General features: G+C 35.0%; 1 protein-coding gene across 1 annotated transcript in view; it reads right to left on the reverse strand.

Moving 5' to 3' along the window:
* Positions 1–16,440, reverse strand: part of LOC122811571 (cytochrome P450 4F22) — a 363,310-nt gene that overhangs the window by 275,413 nt on the left and 71,457 nt on the right. The window contains exon 3 of the mRNA XM_044083496.1: positions 449–593. Within this exon, the coding sequence (XP_043939431.1) occupies positions 449–593 (145 nt within the window). The remainder of the gene's footprint in view (positions 1–448; positions 594–16,440) is intronic.

Below are 16,440 nucleotides of genomic sequence, written 5' to 3' on the forward strand. Positions count from 1 at the left end.
AGAAAGAGGTAATTGGGAATACATTTTCTGGGAGTGTAATGATTTGGCAGACTTTACAAATTCCCTGCAGACTACTCTGTCAGAGATGCTGGGTAGACAGATTGGTGTAACTAGGGAAATGATTTCTTGTGAGCTATGATACAGAATTGGAATTGCTTAGACATAGTAAGGACTTGCTGAGTCTAATTATGGTGACTGCCAAAGACGGAATTACTAGAAAATGGGACCTGAATGAGCTATGCATTGTTTGACTGACAATGATTGGGTAGATTATAAGTGATGTTTAATGTTTGCAACTAGGATTGTGTCATTAAGGCTTGTGATGTAAAATGCTTGCAACTAGATTGTGTCATATAATTTTTCATTCATATAAAGTTACGACTGTGTATGTTATAAGTGATAATTTAATAAAGATGTTTCTTATTTAAAAAAAACAAAAAGCAAATACCTGAAGCCATCATCACAGATTTAATGCAGTCAGGGTGGAACATAGAGAGAGCTGCTAGTGAGGGACCAATCCAGACTTTCATCATAAACTCAAATTTGGAAACCAGCTGTGTAAGCGTCTGCATGCCTTCCTCATTTGGTTGAATCTGATAGTACCAAGGAGTAAAAAGGGAGAGGCAAAAAAGAAGGAATCAAGTATATCCATAGCTACCATTAATGTCCATCTCTACCACTGCATTTAGTTATTATTATATCCTTATTCCAACCACTTTTTAGGAAATGATTCAGGTTGTGAAAAGATTAGGGGTACGCTGAATACATTTATTTTGTTTAGCATTCCATTAACAAGAAAAAGAAAAACGTATTATTAAACAGGCGATTGTCTATACATGTTGCATTGACGTTCCATGTTGTTTTAACATGATGCATCAGTAAAACATGCAGCCTGGTCTGGAAAACCTTATGAATATGCTGCTCTGTTGGAATGTAAAGGAAAAAACCTATAAGAGCAAGATCTTAACTTAGTTCCTTTTAACAGCATATATATTTGTTTCTCATTCAGTTGGATCTGTTTTTTCTCTTTGTTGACTTTGTTATAATTTCCATCTCATTCACTTATGCACACATAAAAACAATACAGCATTTGTAGGATTTTATGTAATGATTACTGATATCATTAAATGGACAGCAACATGTTAGTGAACATTACAAAACAAAAAAAACATGTATGGCAAGCTTAGTTTATGAAATATTTTCTAACACCTTTATTGAATTATCACGTAAGATATAGGCAGACATACATTTGTATAAAAGAAAACAACCCATATTAGCATATTCCCAGTTGCAAACATTATACATGACATATATTCCTTTGCGTATTTATCATGAATTCAACATTACATAAACTGATCAATTCCTGCCTTCCCTTAAACCTCAGTCAACTTCCAAAATGTTATTTGGCATGTATTGTCCAACAATTTCCATTTTTTGTATGTTATTTGCTCCTGCCCATTTCTAAAGATCCCACTTCCAGTTCTATTATTTCTGTTACAATATTCAGTACTTCAAGTACAGTTGGTTTAGATTTAGATTTTGATTTTCTAGTAACTGCTTTTTTGGCAGCCATCAGAATTATAGTTAGGGCATTACTAAATCTAAACAATTCAGATCCTGTATTTTAGCTCAAAAATAATTTTCTTAATTATATAATGCAAATAAAGTGGAAAGAGGATACCCTGCCTGACTCCTGTTCAGACATAACTTATCAGAGTAGAACCATCTCACTTTGATTTTTGTCTCCAATCCCTCATATATCCTCCTAATTAACCTTATAATTTTAATCAGGGAATGTAAATGCTTCCATTGCTGTACTTATAAAATTCCAGTTTACTCTGTCAAATGCTTTCTCTGCATCAAAACCCACAAACAACAGCAGTATTTTCTTACATTCTGCTTCCCTCTGGATTATTACTGTCCTGTTAATGTTTTCAAATGTTTGTCTCCCCTCCAAAAAACAGCATTGATCCATATTTATCAATTTTGGCAACAGCTTTACCATTCTTTTAGCAATTAGACACAAAATGTTTATAACAGTGCTTTAATATTGAAATTGGGCTATATGAAGCTGTATCTGATGGGTCTTTACAGTCTTTAGGTATTACAGCCACAACAGCTTTTTTCCAGGATGTTGATGCCTCCCATCCTTTTTAAAATACTGCTAAACAAAACTAAACAAAACCTTTCAGATCGTTATCACTTTCCTTCCAGCTTCCAAACTTCCACCAACATACCATTTCTTCCTGGAGACTTTCCTGCAGCTTAATTATACATATTTTTTATTTTATCTCCTATCATAACTGTTAATTTTTGAGCCTTATCTACCTCTAACATTGGCATAGTCAAGTCTTCCATAAATATTTCCGTGTACTTTTTCTTGATTTCCACATTTCTCTGCTTCATACGAATTTTCATAAAATGTCAGAAATACCTCCAAAGTTCTACAGGATCTCATGTTATTTTTCTTGTTATAGGCTCCCTAAGTTTGGCAATAACCCTTTCTACTTTCTGTTGTCTTAGTCATTGTGCTAAAATTTGTTCACTCCAGTGTTATTTTCAAAAACAGTTGCTTAACAGCAATATTTCTAAATTTATTGAGGTACTTCCTTGTTTTCTGTTTAGGACTCTGCAGTTGTCCCTCTTCTTGTTCTCTGATATTCCCCTTATTCTGCAATACTTTAACCGGTCATTCCCTCTAAATAATTCTTATTACCTCTTAACAATACTTTTTCTTTTATTTTTACCGTTTTTAAAATTCACTTTCTTTTTATCCCACTCACTAGCTATAACTTATGAAGAAATTTCTACCTTATCTAATGACTCAATTTCAAATACCAATTCCTGACAAGCCTTTCTTTTTAACACATAGGTGGGGAAGTCTCAGTGTCTCATTTTTACTTCATTACCTTTCATTTTTATCTTGGTTATTATTGGTGCAAGATCTGAAATAGTTACTAGATATGTATCAAAGTTCTCGATTAAATGCACATGCTCCTATGCAATATAATTTCTATTGCTGTCTAGTCTAGCCCAGTTATTGTACCCTAAGGAATAATTTGGAAATTTTCTTCTCAGAGTTCCTACTACTGAATTAATGTCTTCCATACCAAATATTTTCAGAAATTTCATCAGAAATCTACCCTCTTTTCTTGTATTTTCCCTTCTAGGCCCCCCTGATACATGCAAACTGTTGCAAATCAAATTTCAGTCCCTACATATAAGAAATATTCCCTGCTGAAAGCTGATTATTTCTCCCAATGTTTTCAGCCACATAATAGCCGTTTTAGGTGGAATATAAAAACATGCCAGCATAATTCTCCTCCCTTGCCAGTATCACCTTACTACCACAAAATTAGCATTATTATCTTTTTCCCCTCTATCACTATTGGATCTCCTATAGCAATTGGTATAAGTACTCCTCTTTTCCATTCTCCTTGATGCAGCCCCCCCAAACATCTCCAACGCCCAAGTGAGAACTGCTCTCTCCAAAGCAAAAAACACAGCATCCATGGGACCTGATGGTGTCCCCGGCTGTGTGCTCCACGAACTCAAGGAGGAATTAAACCCACAGCTAGGACAACTGTTTAATCATAGTCTTACCTCTGGATACGTACCCAGGGAGTGGCGCACTGCAACTGTGGTCCCACTTCACAAAGGCGGTGCCTCCACCAACCCTGGAAATTACGGCCCATTAGCTTGACAAGCCTTATCTGCAAAGCCATGGAGAGGATCATAATGGACCTCATAAATAAAGACATAGGGAATTTGCAGACTTTGGATCCATCCCAGTTTGGCTTTGTCAAAGGCAGATCATGCCTTCTAAACTTGGTTGACTTTTTCGAAACAGTCACCAAAGCCATTGATGAGGGAAAGGCAGTCCATACAGCCTACCTCGATCTGGCGAAGGCCTTCGATACAATACCCCACTCGGGTATCATTGAAAAACTCATCAGCTTAAATGTTAACCCATACATCACAAGATGGGTTGCAAACTGGCTGAGTGACAGAACCCACAGGGTCAGAGTTGCTGGCGCCATGTCAGACTCAAAGCCTGTCACAAGTGGTGTACCACAGGGCTCAGTCCTGGGCCCACTCTTGTTTGGCATCTACTTTTCCAAAGTACAAGCAAACACAGGAGGGTTATGGCTGACAAAGTTTGCAGATGACTGCAAACTGGGCCCCATAGTAGAAAACACATCTGACACAGATATCCTTCAGAAGGGTCTCACAGAAACGGATAACTGGTGCCAGAGCCATGGCCTAAAGTTAAATGCCAAAAAATGCATAGTCATACCCTTCGGGAAAAACAAGGTTAGCCCTAGCTACCAAATAGGTGGCAATCCACTGAGCACAGAAGAAGTTATCAGGGACCTGGGGACCCAGGTTGATAGTAGTCTGTCATTCGGCACCCATGTAGCTAAAGTAGTTAGGAAGACCTTCTACATTGCCCACCTTATCATGAAGGGATTCTCATCTAGATCAAGGGAGGTCATAGTCTCCTATACTCATCACTCATCAGACCAATGATTGAGTACAATGCCCCATTCGAATGTATCTGACCCGACACTTGCAGCAGCTGGAGAGGCCACAAAAGTTCCTCACCAAAAGGATAAAGGGTCTCAAACATCTGTCCTATGCTTTCCGACTGAAAGAACTCCAGCTCTATTCAGTCGCCACCGCTTGCTCAGAGGTGACCTTTGCCTAACATACAAGGCCATGTCAAACCCAGATTTGATGAATATGCTTCACCTCAAAAATCTAGATCCGCCAGAGCCACAAGGGCGGGAGACTTAAACCTCGACACGGCTATTAATAGGACGTGCTGGAGGGATAGATTCATCACCCAAAGACTCCCTATGCTGTGGAATAAAATCCCGGTATATGTGAGGCAGAGCACTTCGCTGGCCTTGTTCAAGAGAAATCTTGACCAATGGATGGGAGATCGCAGATATACCCCAGGGATTACCTCAGTGTCACTGCTCAACAGAGGCACAGCAAAATAATGGGTATAGTTCCCCATACTAAAGGGGTGGCGTAAGCCACAAAACTATGGGCTAGGCTTGTAAATGCCCTCGGGCAGATAGCCTAGTATGAACCTATGAACCTATGAACCTATATCCATCATAAAATCCTTTCTTTATCAAATTCACATGCTCAGTTTTTTCCAAACGTGTCTCCTGCAGCATTGCTATTTGCACTCAGCATTTCGGAATATAATTCAATACTGTTTGCTTTTTAGATAAATGAAAGCTCCCAGCGGAATGAACACCTCACGGTTAAGTGATAAAAACAGAATGCAAATGGTAAAAAAGTAACCTGTGAGGTGAACACGGACTGTATTAAACACCAGATTATTCAGACTGTCCAAACAAGATAATGGTTCAGTATTCCAAAGAAATAATCCAACCAAAAAATTCCTGCTGACCATAAGCACTTGGTTAAAATAGAACGGAATATTTTATTAAAGTATGCTGTCGGTAAGCGCTTTCACAAAGGCTTCCTCAGACCGTTAAAATTCAAAACACAATCAATTAAAGCTTCTTATATACAAATCTGTCACATGTTGAATAATGTAATTAGTTTCAATTGAGCATTTAAGGATATATCATTGTATTTTTTTAAATGCAGAGAATTTTACTGTGCTTGCCAATGCTAGCGTAATTATTGCTAATATAATGCTAACAAAGTTAGCTCACTGTATATTTAAAAACTATGACATTCGCATAAGCGTAAATGACTCATTTAACAGCCTTAAACATTAATTATGCTATATAAAGTATATATCTAGACCTATTGCATATCCTTAATGCAATGACATTTTAATTCCTGCACTCAAAACAATAACATTAAAATCCTAGAATGATCCTATAAGAATGTATGATATGACGCACAACATAAACTACACTAAAAAATTGAACATATATGCAAAATGTTTGCTGCTCGCAAAAAATCGCACCAACATACTAAATGAAACTATCAGTGTACGTAATATGCTGAGAAACATAAAATGCAAACAACCTTTAGTGTAGGCTAAATTTATATCCTTAATGTTTGCTACACGCAAAAGTGCTACGTTGACGTTGTGCAACAAGTGCAACATTATATTTCCATAACTTAATATAGAAATATAACGAACAGTCTTGTCAATAATTGTTGAATCTTTTACTATTAAAAGTAGTAAATGCATGATATCCATTGAGAAAGTACAAATAAATATCATCTGATAGTTAGATCTAATAAGCAAATATTACTACATCACTAAAACTTGTCTAAAAGTCTGAAATACAATAAGTTGCAATATATATATAAATCATAAAAAACTTTAAATAAAATAGATATGGCTATATAGATATATATATTGGAAATATAAATAACATACAATAAAATTAAATGTGAAGCTTTGCCATGAAATATATGAGGAATAACCGCTTACCCTATATAGTCACAAAACTGTGACTTCATTGACTATCACATACCTCAAACAATGATATGACTCTCAAATTTCAAAATTATTGTCTATATCATAAATGTGACTATTTTATCTTTCTTATAAATGTGCTGAATAGGGGGACAAGTTAAACCAATAAATGTTCAAAGTGCGTAAACCTACCATGTCTATTAACTCTTCAAGATGCATTATATACCCTTAATACTGAAGGATCATACACTGTAACTGAAAATTTATTAAGTGATAAACTTTGATTATTATGAATATTACTAATATTGCCTACACTTGTATCTTCTAATTTTTTAAAATTTGAGGATACTCCCTAAACGTAAGTTGCATGTAATATACAGTCAGTATAAGATATTATAAACATAATTACAGTAGTACATTATATAAGATGGAGTAATATATATAGGGAGGGGGTTACTTAACAATAAGGCATCTAGCTTTGAGTATGGGTTTAATAGATGCTCGCTCATTTAACCCTTTACCCCTATCTGCTCTCATTCTCATAATCCAATTAATTTCTTTAGTTTCTGTAAAATTACGTATGTCACCATCTCTAAAAGATGGTTGAATGCGGTCAATGACCATAAAAGTAAAAGTGTGAACCTGACCCATAATGGCAACGTGCTTAGCTAGAGCGTTAGTTAAGTGTCGGATCCTAATGGCATATAAATGTTCTCTCATCCTGGTACGAAAAGCTCTATTAGTTTTGCCAATATAAAAGGAATGGCATGATTGACAGGTGGCTATGTAAACTATATGGCAAGTATTACAACCTGCCCTTACATGAAAGGTAAAACTTTGACCCATGTCTGGATGCATAAAGGTACCACCTTTCTCAATATATATGCAAAAATTGCATCTACCACATGGATAGGTGCCAATACTTGAATTTGCAAATATCTTAGTTTTACTATTACAAAGCAATCTTCTAAGATTGGGTTTATTTTTATATAAAAAGTAGGGTTTCTCACCTACAATGTTTAATAATTCATTGTCCATAGTAAGAATACGCCAATGATTACTAATTATCTCCCTAATCTCTTGCATATCATTCATAAAAAACATGGGTATTTTTATGACCTGTGGTTATCTATCTATATATTGCACATTATGATTGCCTTGTGCAGAAAAATATGGTACTGCTCTTTATTCCCTCAGTGTATTAATGTTCTGTATCCCCTTATTGATTTCATAATTTTTATAGCCACGTTTCAAAAGCCTTTGTCTAAATGAATTAATTTCATGTTGATATCCTTCATCACTGGCAATCAAACGAGAAATGCCCATACTTTGTCCTTTGATTATATTTCTAAATATATAATTCAGATGCATACTATAGCGGTGTAGCAAAGAATTTCTATAACATTGTTTTCTGTACACTCCTGTGTTGACATAATTACCCATCACCCATTCAACAAAAACATCTAGATATTCAATTCTGCTCCTGGAAGAATGTGACGTAAATTTTAGATATGTGGTCATATTATTAATACATATGAGATATTCAGACAGTTCCTCCATACTGCCTTCCCAAATAAGGAAGACATCGTCCACAAAACGTTGATAGAAGTGAACTTTTTCTTGATGCCATACATTAGTAAAGAGTTGTTCTTCCCAACTAGCCAAGAACATGTTGGCGTAGCTATTGGCACAGGATGTGCCCATAGCTACGCCATCACGCTGAATATATATATTCTGTTCAAAAATAAAAACATTATTCTCCAATATGGTTTCTAGGAACAGACAGATGAGGTATATCTGCTTGTCAGTATATTCACCATTCTTGATTAAGTAATTTTTTATTGTTACAACTCCCAGGTCATTAGGTATAATCGTGAACAAAGATTGAATATCTAAAGTTACAAATATCATATTGTCTTTCAGTTTTGCTCCATTACAAAATTTATAAAGGTCCAACAGAAATTGTTTGGTATCCTTTAAAATAAACTGGTTCTTGTCTACCACCGGTCTCAGATGTTTCTCTACATATAAGGGAAACGGTTTGGTGCACCATCCCCTACCTGAGACTATAGGTCTCATGGGGGGATTTGCACCGTCTTTGTGTATTTTTGGAATACCTTGTATATGTGGTATGGTTGGAAATTCCACTTCTAGGAATTTTGCTAATTCCATGTTAATATGAAAATTATTAAATAAGTCATTTACCATTTTATACATCTTAAATTTAATCTCATCCACTTCTTGTTTGGTTATGGTAGCATAGAAATTACTGGTCATTAAGCATGCTAATCATAGCTTTAGTATAATGTTCCTTATCCAAAACCACTAATGGCCCTCCCTTATCAGCTGGTCTAAAGACTAGGGTATCATCCTGTTGCAGCTGAAGCAGTGCTCGCCTCTCATTCCAGTTTAAATTATTTCTATATCTCTTATAATTAGAATGCTTAATGTATGTATCACCATATGCCTTATATAAATCATCCTCAACTAAACTGTAAAATGCTTCAACAAAAGGGTGATTCTGGGGAATATACTCATTTGGTCGTTTATAAACTCTTTCTCCAAGGAGAGGGGGGACAGGAGAAATCGATCTATGAGCAGAGGGCGGCAAAAGACAAAGCTGTCAGAAGAAAGAGCACCCAATCAGACATTGAAGAAAATGTGGAATCAGACGAGAATCATCTGATTTGGAACATTTCACATAAAAATTTAGATCCTGACGAGGTCAGCGTACTCAACAAAGGACTTAGTTTTATTCCAACTGTACATAGTAAACTTACAGATGTATTAACTGATGTTAAAGTTTTCACTAGAAATGTTATGCTTCATTATCAATTCGGAGATAGCAATAATGGGCAACATTATAAAGTTTATGGTCAAAGTTTTACCTTTCATGTAAGGGCAGATTGTAATACTTGCCATATAGTTTACATAGCCATCTGTCAATCATGCCAGTCCTTTTATATTGGCAAAACTAATAGAGTTTTTCGTTGCAGGATAAGAGAACATTTATATGACATTAGGATCCGACACTTAACTAACGCTCTAGCTAAGCACGTTGCCATTAAGGGTCAGGATCACACTTTTACTTTTATGGTCATTGACCGCATTCAACCATCTGTTAGAGAAGGTGACATACGTAATTATACAGAAACTAAAGAAATTAATTGTATTATGAGAATGAGAGCAGATAGGGGTAAAGGGTTATATGAGCGAGCATCTATTAAACCCCTCAAAGCTAGATGCCTTATTGTTAAGTAACCCCCTCCATATATATATTACTCCATCTTATATAATGTACTATTGTAATTATGTTTATAATATCTTATACTGACTGTATATTACATGCAACTTACGTTTAGGGAGTATCCTCAAATTTAAAAAAATTAGAAGATATAAGTGTAGGCAATATTAGTAATATTCATCAAAGTTGATCACTTAATACATTTTCACAGTTACAGTGTATGATCCTTCAGTATTAAGGGTATATAATGCATCTTAAAGAGTTAATAGACATGATAGGTTTACGCACTTTGACTATTTATTGGTTTAACTTGTCCCCCTATTGAGCACATTTATAAGAAAGATAAAATAGTCACATTTATGATATAGACAATAATTTTGAAATTTGAGAGTCATATAATTGTTTTGAGGTATGTGATAGTCAATGAAGTCACAGTTTTGTTACTATACAGGGTAAGTGGTTATTCCTCATATATTTCATGGCAAAGCTTCACATTTAATTTTATTGTATGTTATTTATATTTCCAATATCATATATATATCTATATAGCCAAATCTATTTTATTTAAAGTTTTTTATGATTTATATATATATTACAACGTATTGTATTTCAGACTTTTAGACAAGTTTTAGTGATGTAGTAATATTTGCTTATTAGATCTATCAGATGATATTTATTTGTACTTTCTCAATGGATATCATGCATTTACTACTTTTAATAGTAAAAGATTCAACAATTATTGACAAGACTGTTCGTTATATTTCTATATTAAGTTATGGAAATATAACGTTGCACTTGTTGCACAACGTCAACGCAACATTTTTGCATGTAGCAAACATTAAGGATATAAATTTAGCCTACACTAAAGGTTGTTTGCATTTTATGTTTCTCAGCATATTACGTACACTGATAGTTTCATTTAGTATGTTGGTGCGATTTTTTGCGAGTAGCAAACATTTTGCATATATGTTCAATTTTTTAGTGTAGTTTATGTTGTGCGTCATATCATACATTCTTATAGGATCATTCTAGGATTTTAATGTTATTGTTTTTTGTGCAGGAATTAAAATGCAATTGCATTAAGGATATGCAATAGGTCTAGATATATACTTTATATAGCATAATTAATGTTTAAGGCTGTTAAATGAGTCATTTACGCTTATGCAAATGTCATTGTTTTTAAATATACAGTGAGCTAACTTTGTTAGCATTATATTAACAATAATTATGCTATCATAAAACTAGGAGCATTGGCAAGCACAGAAAAATTCTCTGCATTTAAAATAAATACGATGATATAAACTTAAATGCTCAAATTAAACTAATTACATTATTCAACATGTGACAGATTTGTATATAAGAAGCTTTAATTGATTGTGTTTTGAATTTTAACGGTCTGAGGAAGCCTTTGTGAAAGCGCTTACCGACAGCATGCTTTAATAAAATATTCCATTCTATTTTAACCGAGTGCTTATGGTCAGCAGGAATTTTTTGGTTTGATTATTTCTTTGGAATACTGAACCATTATCTTGTTTGGACAGTCTGAATAATTTGGCGTTTAATACAGTCCGTGGTCACCTCACAGGTTACTTTTTTACCATTTGCATACTGTTTCCTTTTTGTCTATACTCACGGAGCATTCACATTCCAAGATAATATAAAAAGTATCACAATTATGATGAGGTAATTATTTCAACCTATTATATATGACAACTTTTTTTAGACATCTGTTTTCAGCTTTTGTTATACATGTACCTATTAATGTTTGGCAGGTTGGTCTTTCATACAGTTGTTTCTTGTCTTCTCCATTTGAAATTATGTCACATTTTACAAGATTTTTTATTTAATGAAACCCTCAACACACACACACACACACACACACACACACACACACACACACACACACACACACACACACACACACACACACACACACACACACACACACACACTACCTCCATAACCTATTCACTTAATACAAACACACAAACTATCTACATATTTACATCTTCAAATTATGAACTTTAATCCTCCTAATAAAAACAACAGTTCCATATAGACAGCTGCAGACACAGACATGATCCATCTTAAACTTATGTTTATCCATGCTAAGATGCATGTTACTGCCTGTGCTCCTGCTTACACTAACTGCTGTCTGTTCTTGTTTTATCTTTATTCCCCCTCCCTCAAGTGAAAAATAATGTGCATGCATTAAAAAACATTAACCTTTAGCCTCAAGGAAACCAGTGTTCTGTTTTTTATTGCCCTACAATCAGCTTGTCCCCATGGAAACTTGAGGAAAAATGTAATTCTCAGCTTCAGGCTTCTAAAGCCATGCTGAATATTTATTACTAAAGGAAAACTTATTACATTCAGTGTTCTCTTATTTAGTTGTTTCCACTTAAAACTTGCCATTAGATTAAGCCAAGGGTCTTAATCCAGACAATAATCTATGCAAAGGTAAGAGAAAACATATAATCTCTACATATATTACAATCTGTGTACTTTTACACTCCATCCTCCACGTCAACAACCTAAGATTATAGCCTATTAACTTAAATATGCTTTCATCCAGCCTTTTTATTGCTTTTGCATTATAATCCCTACATTTTTTAATACTAAAAAGAAGAAAGAAAAAAAGGCATCTATTTACTTTCGTATCTTTATCACATACAATAGCTGAAAATACTTTACTATATAACATGTAATTTATATCATGAGAAGTTAAACAGAAATACTGTTAAGAACAGAAAATGTTTTACTTAGTTACCTTTTTCTTTCTTCTTCTATTCCCCTTAGTGTCCTACCAAACATTAATGACATGAAGTGGGGCAAAAGCCTTTCAGTCCCCCACAAGTTTAACAAAATCAACAAAAGTCCATTATTTCTACCTTTTCTTGTATAGCCATATTTCACAAATGTGACTGATGCTTTGTAATCTCATATTTATTCACTAATTTCCCCTGTTGCTGATCTTCTTCCTGTTGATCTACATCTCACAACTTCAGACTCTGGTTCAATTCCAAGGTACTCCCAACTCATCTACTCATCTCCTGTGTTTTTCTCTGACTCTCAAGTATCTTCCTTTGGAACACTGGAAAGGGTTCTACTGATGAAATCTTTCTATGAGCTTTATTTTCTGAAAAATGAGAAGCACAGTCCACTTCTGCTTAATGTCTCACTTTTTGTTGAACAAACTTTTATATTTTCTCCTTAACCTACTCTGCATCAAAAGTAGCTTTGATCCTCCAGGAAAAAATATTCTGAAGACAGGTGGATATCTGCCTCTTGAAATTCCCTGACTGCTGAAGTGAATTTGCTTCACTTCTGCTCAATGAATAATTTTCAACAAACACTTTACTGTCTCTAACTTTTAATACTTTGCCTTTCTACCACAGTTTTGTCAGTATCAACTCTTTCTGTTGGTAGGATTGTATCTTTACTAATACAGGTTTTGGCAGCTTTCCCATGACTAGGTTTGGAGCATACACAAAATGTGCCATTTCAATTAATAAACCCTGCCTGTCTAATACTGGTCCAGATGCTTATTTGTGCCTTCATATTACAATCTGTTTCTTCCAGCTTCTCTGGTACAGCAGAAAATCTCAGGTTTTCCCTACATGCTCTGTCCTCTAATTCTACCATATTTTAAAACATCTCTTCTTCAGCAGTCTCACACTCAGCCAGCTTTTTCTTAATTTTTACATCTGATTTTTGGAGTTTTATCAGTTCATCTGAATATCTATTTAAAGCATCTTTCATTTTTTCCAGCCTTTTATTATTTGAGTTAATATACTCATTCAATGTTTCATTTATTTTAATCATCTCTGAGCACCTTTGACTTATTTTTCAACTAGAATATTGGAAGCCATGTCTTACACCAAAGATGGAGCTTGAACTTCCTTTTGCTAAACAGCTGCAGGATTCTTTACATCCAGTGTTTTCTCTGCACCTTTTCTCATTGATTTTCTTTCAGGATCTCCTAGTTTCCTGGTTTTTAGTAACTAAACTTACTAAAAGTGGTACAGTTCCTGGCCCTTATCACTCAGTTCCTTTTCTCACACTGGGAGAGCTGATGTTAAGCTGTTAATCAGTGTGCAGCCATCTTGGAAGGCACCAGTTTATCAAATCATTAGTATAGTAGATAAGATTGTCCCTTAAGAGCTCAAAAACATTTGGCAAACTTGATCAGAATTGATAAATGACAGTTCTTGTTCATAATGTAAAGTAGGCTTTAAAATAAACCTACCTCCCTATGATTTTAAAATATTTGAATCTCCTTATGATATTTAATTGTGATATTTTACAAACAAATGCATATTTTCCTTTTTCCCCCTTTTTCCTCATTATGACATTCTGAACATAACACATCAGATTCCAAGATAAAGTTCTTGGCTCTCTTCTTGTCCCCCACCAATTTCTTAATAAATTAGAGAAGAAAAGTGCACGTACAACAACATTTATTCTGGTTTACGACAGGTATCGTTAAAAATTAGTCATAAACACTCAAAAGACACTACTTAGAATTATTGCAGACATCACTATATACATAATATAAGTGGTGCTAAAGTACTGGTCTGGAATAAGTTTCCTGGTTATGGTTTGGGAAAATGTTACAAGTACTATGCAGTTACACATCCTGGGCATACAGCATTCACAGGCCTTAGGAGGCTCCAGACTGGATTCTGAAAAGGTACAATGGAGCACAATGCCCAAATGGCATGACATCAATATGAAGAAGTAGCTATCTTAACAAGTAATGAACAACTACAGAATCTAGAACCACAGTGATATAGTGGTCATGAACTGAGGGATGTCAGATAATGGAAGACAACATATGTCCATCCAACACTGCCCAGGAGTCATAGAATAGCAGTGGAGGAACAATCCTTCATGCAGTGTCATCACCTAAAAAAGAATATTGGAAGGCCAAACAAAAGTGTTCAATGGCAGGCACTGCATACCAGGTAGCGTATAAGCCAAAGCACAGAAATCATAGGTCCTTAGTAGAAATGCTGGAGTTTCACCATGGTGACCATGCCCAGTTTGGATACTTATGGAAAATTATACTTGGAAACAGTCTAGAATAATGGAAGTGCCACCAAGATAAATTAAAACTACGACAATGGAGGCAGGAAAGCTTTGTGTAAAGCAAATCAGCAAGACAAAATGACAGATAAATGCATTTCTCTCAAAAATGAGGTTGGAAAAGTTAAACCATAAGGATGGTATTCATGGAAATAATTAAAAAAGCATGAAAAATAATCTCTCTATGAAATGAAACTGTATAGAAGGTCTGACTGTGTAAGAATGTAGAGTAGTAGAAATAAGAATACAGAAGGAGGATAGGAAGGAAATGTAATGCCTAGAATGTAATACGGAAACAAATGCTATACACAGGAAAAAAGATACTTCTTATGACAACAGTAGGAAAGGAAGTATTGCAAGAAATCTCATTTATGAGTAATATATAAGAGAAAACATGCACTAGATAGGTAAGAACTATTAGATGATCATACAGGGCATAATGCTAACTGCTTATAAGACCCACTTTTTGTCAATGGATAGAAGATTGATGGACAGAATGTTGAGCAAAGAAAATAGCTAGCATCCTGTAATGGCAGCCAGACTCAGAGAAGAGCAAGAAAGTCAGTTTTATATTTTTCACTTTCTCCTGCGTTTCTGCAATATTAGAGCTGGTGTCTGTGTGTCTGTCTGTGTCTGTGTCTGTCTGTGTGTGTGTGTGTGTCTGTGTGTGTGTGTGTGTGTGTCTGTGTGTACACACACACACACACGAGTTTACTTCATATGAGTGAAAGCCAATAAGAATTAATCCAAAATTACCGAGACTAATAATGAAACTGCAGAAGATCGGAAAATTTAAAAACCCGAACTTCATATAAATGAAAATAAGCTACGTAAGTGTAAATGATCTTGGACTTGGTCTAATTAATTTGCAGGGGTAGCAGGGGGTAGAGCCACCCACATGGGGGGTGCCGGGGGGCTTGCCCCCTCAGCAAAAAAAAAAAGGAAGAAATATATTTGCAGTCTTTATATGTTTTGATAAGTCTGTTTAACTTGTAAATTACTGAGGCTATGGTCACTTGTGCTTAGATTGGCATGCCAGGTATGTTTCTAATAAAATGTTTATGTAGTGTTTCTTTAGTTCGTATAGAATTGTGGGAAGTGACAGTTGTGGGACACTATGATTCTGGTTTAGGGTGATCTGTTTTATTATATAACTATACCGGTAAAACAATAGATCAATGGACTGGTCGGAGACATCCGGGAAGTAGTTTTTGTTTATGTGAGATTCAGGTTTTTACATTTTCGGTTTTATGCAGTTTCATTAAATTCATCTCGGTAATTTTGGATTTGTTCATATGGGTTTTCACTCATATGAAGTAGATCTATATATATATATATATATATATATATATATATATATATAGGTCTACTTTGATTCACTAAAAACTTATTTCACTGAATCACTATTCATTGAATGTAAGTACTGTTGGACAAATAAAACATACATGCCCTTTTCCCCACTGTGGTGCGATCCTGGAGTTACTATATATAGTTAGGGGGTGTGTGGAAGGTACAGCCCCCCACATTGGGGGTGTGTGGCAGTCGTAGCCCCCCACCTACTTAGCTTTTACATTTATGAATCTCATTTCACTGAAAGCTAACAATATAAAACCAAAAGTAGATGAGAGGCTATACCCCCCACACCACCCAATGTCGGGGATTGTGCCACTACAACTATATATACTAA

Source organism: Protopterus annectens, chromosome 9.part0, assembly GCF_019279795.1.
Source record: "Protopterus annectens isolate FY-2018-M chromosome 9.part0, PAN1.0, whole genome shotgun sequence".
Classification (NCBI taxonomy): domain Eukaryota; kingdom Metazoa; phylum Chordata; order Ceratodontiformes; family Protopteridae; genus Protopterus; species Protopterus annectens.